Below are 6,154 nucleotides of genomic sequence, written 5' to 3' on the forward strand. Positions count from 1 at the left end.
ACTTACAATAGTGGAATGTGCCCGGAATTATGAATCCACAGATGCATCAACTAAATCCCAGAAATAAATATGACCAACCTGAGATCCACCAATTACGTCTATTATGTATGGCCACAAACCAATACAGAAATTCCTCATAAACAAAAATGCTCGAAAGAAACATGTAAAGGTGGTCTACTTTAAAATTAACCTCCCGATTAAATTTTGGGTCAAAAGAAGGATCCATAAGCTTAAAAAACATATCAGAAAAATTAGTGACATAAGCTCAATTAACTGCGGATCCTCATGCCTTATAATTGTGCCCCTTGTACTTTTGTAGGAGTTCACCAGTGATCCTGCCTTTAAAAATAAGTTATTTGGTAAGAAGCTTAAGAGTTAATATAAGGGAATTGTTGTTTGCCATTTTTTCTCACCAGTCAAGTCTACGGAGGGTAGAATCTAAGCAGTTAACAACATCATTTGACAGGGAGATACAACTAACCGGCTACTTCAAGTCGTCAACAAGATCTCTAGTTTGTGATATTGAAAAGATTAAGGAACTAAACTTATAAAGTATGCATTTAGCAAGAGGAAAATAATGAAAAAAGAAATAAATATAATAAGAACTCACTGATGTGATTCTATCCAAGTTACTCTCCTACCAATTTGAATGTCAACCTTGTGAACAGTTCCATCAACACCGTCAGCTATAATTTCAGTTTTTTGTAAAACAAGTAGACATGACATTAATGTGAAAATAATGTGAAAATAATGGGAAAATAAATCACAAGTTATTTATCATATGTGAATTACAATTTACTACAATCTAATAATCAGAATGGTGGGAACCTTATCAAATCACTTTGGATTTATAAATTGGAAACTTCAATTGGCTCAGTAACATGAGATCTACAATCCCATGCTCTCACAGAACAATCATAACCAGCCGATACGGTCAACAGATCCATACTCATTGAACTTCACTGCATTCACCTGAAAGAAGCAAAGCCTGTCTATGAGGTCAATTGCAACGGCTTGCAATTAAATTATTAAATTCAAAAGAAAGGACTTAAATAGATATTGCCTCATGCAGTGAAAAACAAATAAAAGAAAACAACTCGACAGACTTCATTGCTGGTCAGCGAAATTCACAACAAAGCACAAAGGTTAAATATTTATCAAATATTCGTTTAATCCTATAATATTCACAAACTCAAGAGAGAGCCCACCATTACAGGTCTGTGTGAACAGTTCCATCAACACTTTAGCTATAATTTTAGTTTTTGTCAAACAAATAGGCATGGTACTATCTGTAAATGTATCAATAATCTGAAAATAAATCATAAGTTATTTATCATAAGTGAATTACAATTTATTACACTATGATGAACAGAATGTTGGGTGCCTTATCTAATTACTAAGATTTCTAAATTGCAAACCTGAATTGGCCCAGTACTGTGAGATCTGCAATCCCATGCCCTCAAAGAACAATCATAAAAAGAACAATCATAAACAGCCGATACGACCACAGATCCATACTCATTGAACTTCACTGCATTCACCTGAAAGAAGCAAAGTATATACATAAGGTCAATTGCAGCGGCTAGCAAATAAATCCAGAAGAAAGGACTTAAATAGATATTTCCTCATGCATTGAATGATGTTCCATCAAAGTTCAAGGACCAAACAATTCCACAGAAAAAGTTGAAAAGGCAAACAAAAGAAAACAACTCAAGAGATTTCTTTGCAGGTCTGAAAAATTCACAACAAAGCTCAAAGATTAAATATTTATAAATATTTTTTCAGATCCGAAATTTTCACAAACTCAAGGGAGTCAACATTTGCAGCTCTGTGAAGGACATAGAACCTCATTTTTACCTCAATGAATCAAAGAGCTAGGTTACATCGCTTTGAGGACTTCAGATGTCAAATATTTGTAATTGATTGACATACAATGGTCAAAATATTACAAAATCAGCATCCATAATTCTTTGTGTGCTAATGAAGGGCTCAACCTAATCAAACCAATTCAATGTGCAAATTTTCAAATATCTTCATCAGTTTAGCTATCTTCCAGAACAAGAAAAATCAATTTATAACTTCTTTAAAATCATATTTGTAAGACCCGCAAGCAAATCCTTAATTGTCAGACATCTCTAAAACCCTAGCTTTGTGAATTTTAACCATTTGGGCTACTTTAAAATCAAAGTGTTAAAGTCCCAATCTCCCCTCATAAAAATTTTGCCCTTGAAATTTGAAAAGGTTTGATATAAAAGTAAACATGCCTCAAATAAAAAGCTAAAGATATCTTCCTTGCATATTAGTAACTTTCTTCCAAATAGTATCATTCTCCAATCCATGCTTCTATAAAATCTTAACAAATAGAATCTCCGTATTACAAAGCTTCTTAACATCATATTCTAGAATCATTGCAGGCTATTCTATATAAGTCAAATCAAACTGTTTATCAATAGACTCTGCTATAATCCTACTTAATTCATTTGCAAATATTCTTTTTAAGTGAAAAATTGTGAAGAACATTATGCACTCCCACCATATGAGCTGATAGAGCTAATCTATAAGTCACATTTCTAATCATTTCCACATATTCATAGGAGCCTTCATATTTGGGACTCAATTTTTTGTCTTTCCAAATCTTTGCGCGCCCTTCAAATGCCTAACTTTAATAAAAAAAAAAACTCTACATCATCAAATTCAATAGATATGTGCTTAGCATTATAGTATTTCCTCTGTCTAACCTGCATTGCCTTTGATGTATCTCTAATCAGCCAAATCTCTTTAATCACATCACCGATCAAGTCAGCTTCGATGATCTTTCTTTCTCTTGTTTAAGCCTAACATGTGTAATGCACATTCCTCCATACAAAGCTTTATATGGAGTCATATCAACATTAGTCTAGTAATTGTTATTGTAAGTAAACTCCACAAAAGGTATACATATGTGATTCTCATCCTTCACGAAAGTCAAAGACACAAAACTTTAGTAGATCCTCCAAAGTTTGAATGATCCTTTATGACTAGTCATTGGTTTAAAGATGAATAGTTATACTAAAAATCAATCGTGTGCCAAAAATATCCTGAGTCTTCTTCCACAACCTGGAAGTAAATCTGGCATCTCTGTCAAAGATAATAGACTTTGACACTCCATACAATTTTTTAATTTGATCTACATATCATTTGGTTGATCTATCAATTGGATTTGTATGTCTAATGGACAAGAAATTGGCAAACTTGGTCAATCTGTCAACAATTACCTAAATAACATCACGACCCTGTTGCGCCCCAGGCAATCTACATGCAAAGTCCATAGCAATCTCCACTCATTTCCACTCTGGAATTAGTAAAGGTTGTAATTGACCTCCAGGACACTGATATTATGCCTTCACTAGCTGAAATGTAGAACATTTAACGACCAATTCTACAACACTCCTCTTCAATCCTAGTCAACAAATTGTATCTTTAAACTCCTGATATATTTAATTACTCTTTGGGTGAATATTATAGTAAGATAAGTGTGTTTCTAAAATATTCCGTATCAAATTATCAACATTTGGAACATAAACAGTCTTAATATTTCAAAAAGTCATCAAAATCTAACACATACTTTTCTAAATTGTCTGCCTTAACCTGCACTAGGATTTTTTGAACACAGTTATCTCTGAATGATGAATATTTGATTTTGTCTTTCAAAGTGGATTGCACAATCAACTGATTTAATTGAATCATATTTTCATTACCATAATTAATTACAAATTGATTTAGATTTTTTAAATCTTTAACTAGCTGCTTCTGCTGAGTAAATAAATAGTTCGAATTACTTGAAGTCTTTCTATTCAGTGCATCTGCCACCATATTTGCCTTTCACGGATGGAACTGAATATCCAAATCAGAATCTTTAACAAACTTCAACCATCTCTAACTGGGATTCAATTTTAAGTAAAAATATGCTTTAAACTCTGAAGACCTGAAAATACCTAACCCCCCACCAATAGTGCCTCTATATCTTAAGTGCAAACACAACTGCTGCAAGTTTCAAATATTATGTGGGATAATTTCTTTCATGTCTTCAATTACTTTGAAGCATAGATAATGACCCTTCTATGTTGCATAAGTACACAAACAAAACCTTTTAAAGATGCGTCGCTAAAAATTTGAAACTCATATGATCCCGGAGGAATAGCTAATACTAGAGCAAATATTAAACAAGAATTCAACATCTAAAAAACCTCTTCAAAATGATAAGTCCCATCAAACTTCACTGTATTTTGAGTTAATCTGAATAATGAAATATTAATATTTGAAAATATCTCTACAAATCACCTGTAATAACTGACCAACTTTAAGAAAACTCCTGACCTCAGTAACAATAGGTTTTGCCCAATATGCAAACTCCTCGATCTTATTATAATGCGTGGATATATCATGTCATTGATTATATGCCTAAGAAAAGCCACATTTTTTAAGTTAACATTCACGTTTAGAAAATTTGGCATATAGTGTATTCTTTTTCAAAACTTACAATACAACATGCAAATGATATGTAGGGTTGACTTCATTTCTAAAATCTACCAGGATATCGTCTATAAAGACAATCACAAAAACATCCAAAAACTGTCTGCAGTCACTGCTCGTGAGATTCATAAAAATTTTCGAAGCATTAATCGGTCCAAATCGCATCACCACAAATTCATAGTACTCATATGTGGTCCTAAACGCCATCTTTGTTATATCTTCCTCTGTAATCCTCAACCGGTGATAGTCTGCCCTTAGATTAATTTTTGAAAATACAGAAGTCAATTCCAATTGATCAAAGAAGTCATCAATCATCAGTAATGGGTATTTACTTTTAATTGTGAGTTTATTCGACTCACTGCAGTCAATACAAATTCTCAAGCTATCATCCTATTTCACGAATAATAATGGAGCACCCCAAGGTGAAACGTTAGGCCTGATGAACCACTTATCTAGTAATTCCTGCAATTAACTTTTCAACTCTTGTTACTCTTTAATTATCATTTTGTAGAGTGTCTTTGATACAAGCTTAGAACCTGACAAGAGCTATATAGTAAAATCAATCTTTGGCACTGTTGGTAACCTTGGTAAATCATCAAGAAAATTTTTGGATATTATCTTACCATTGGAATATCACCCAAAGAGTTCACTTATAGATATATGTTGCCTAAGCATGAAAACCTTAATTTTCATGATTTAATAATTTGAAAGCTTTCAACATGTAATTATCATGGATGTCAACCCTTTATCACCACAAAATTTAACTTTTGACTCCCCATGTACATTTATTTTAAGACTTTTTATTGCAATGAATTGTGATAGTGTTTAGACAATCAATTCATCCATAAAATTACTTTAAAGACCACTAAGGGTAACACAATCAGTCATGCATCAAAATCCTTTTCACAAATCATTGCTTTACCTCACATAATAGATTGACTTCCATAGAAGTATCATTTGATATTCTAACAGATAATATCACAACCATTAAGGTGTTATTTAATTGCATCACTTTAAAAAATTCCTTAATTATAAAAGAATGTGATGTTCCTGAATCAAATAATGCTCTTATTGGTCTATTCTAAAGATATATAAAACATATCATTAAGACTATTTCATTGAATATTTAGGCTTGACTTATTAATGCTTTTAAATTCTTAAATGATGTAATTAATGACATGACATGATATGAATTATATTATGATTAATGATATAATAGGCTAAAAATTCTTAAATGTAAAACTTACATGTGATAACTTTAAGAAAGTCCTTAACTTCCTGTTGCGAAAGTGCGTAAATCCTAAGCTGGTTATTGTATTGGGTCTGATCAGGATTTGATACTGATCTTAAAAAGTCAGTTGTCATCAGATCCAAAGTTTGGGTGATTTTGACCAGAGGAAAATATGTGCATATTTTATAAGCATTTTATGTATATTTTTTATAATATTGCATTTTAAAGAAAGTTATTTTGCATGTTTTTTGTTTCAGGTACATGAAATGTACATTTAGTGAAAATGAGGGTAAAATAGAGCAAAATTGAAGATCTATGTGTGTGCTATAGCGCCACCCCTTGGCGTCATACACGAGCGAAATGGGCGCTATAACGCCATTAATTACCTTTCTAGAAGATCCATTGAATTTG

The 6,154-nt window shown here is 32.2% G+C and overlaps 1 protein-coding gene across 1 annotated transcript in view; it reads right to left on the bottom strand.

The window, feature by feature from the left end:
• Positions 1 to 615: 615 nt before the first annotated feature.
• The window catches only part of LOC110026534 (WD repeat domain-containing protein 83-like), a 26,823-nt gene continuing 21,284 nt past the window's right edge, over positions 616 to 6,154 (bottom strand). Inside the window, exons 3-5 of the mRNA XM_020727503.1 lie at positions 1,419 to 1,541; positions 829 to 972; positions 616 to 686 (exon numbers count right to left, since the gene is read on the bottom strand). Coding sequence (XP_020583162.1) covers positions 916 to 972; positions 1,419 to 1,541 — 180 coding nt within the window. The 3' untranslated portion in view covers positions 616 to 686; positions 829 to 915. The remainder of the gene's footprint in view (positions 687 to 828; positions 973 to 1,418; positions 1,542 to 6,154) is intronic.

This window comes from Phalaenopsis equestris, unplaced genomic scaffold (genome assembly GCF_001263595.1).
Source record: "Phalaenopsis equestris unplaced genomic scaffold, ASM126359v1 Scaffold000376, whole genome shotgun sequence".
NCBI classification, from domain to species: domain Eukaryota; kingdom Viridiplantae; phylum Streptophyta; class Magnoliopsida; order Asparagales; family Orchidaceae; genus Phalaenopsis; species Phalaenopsis equestris.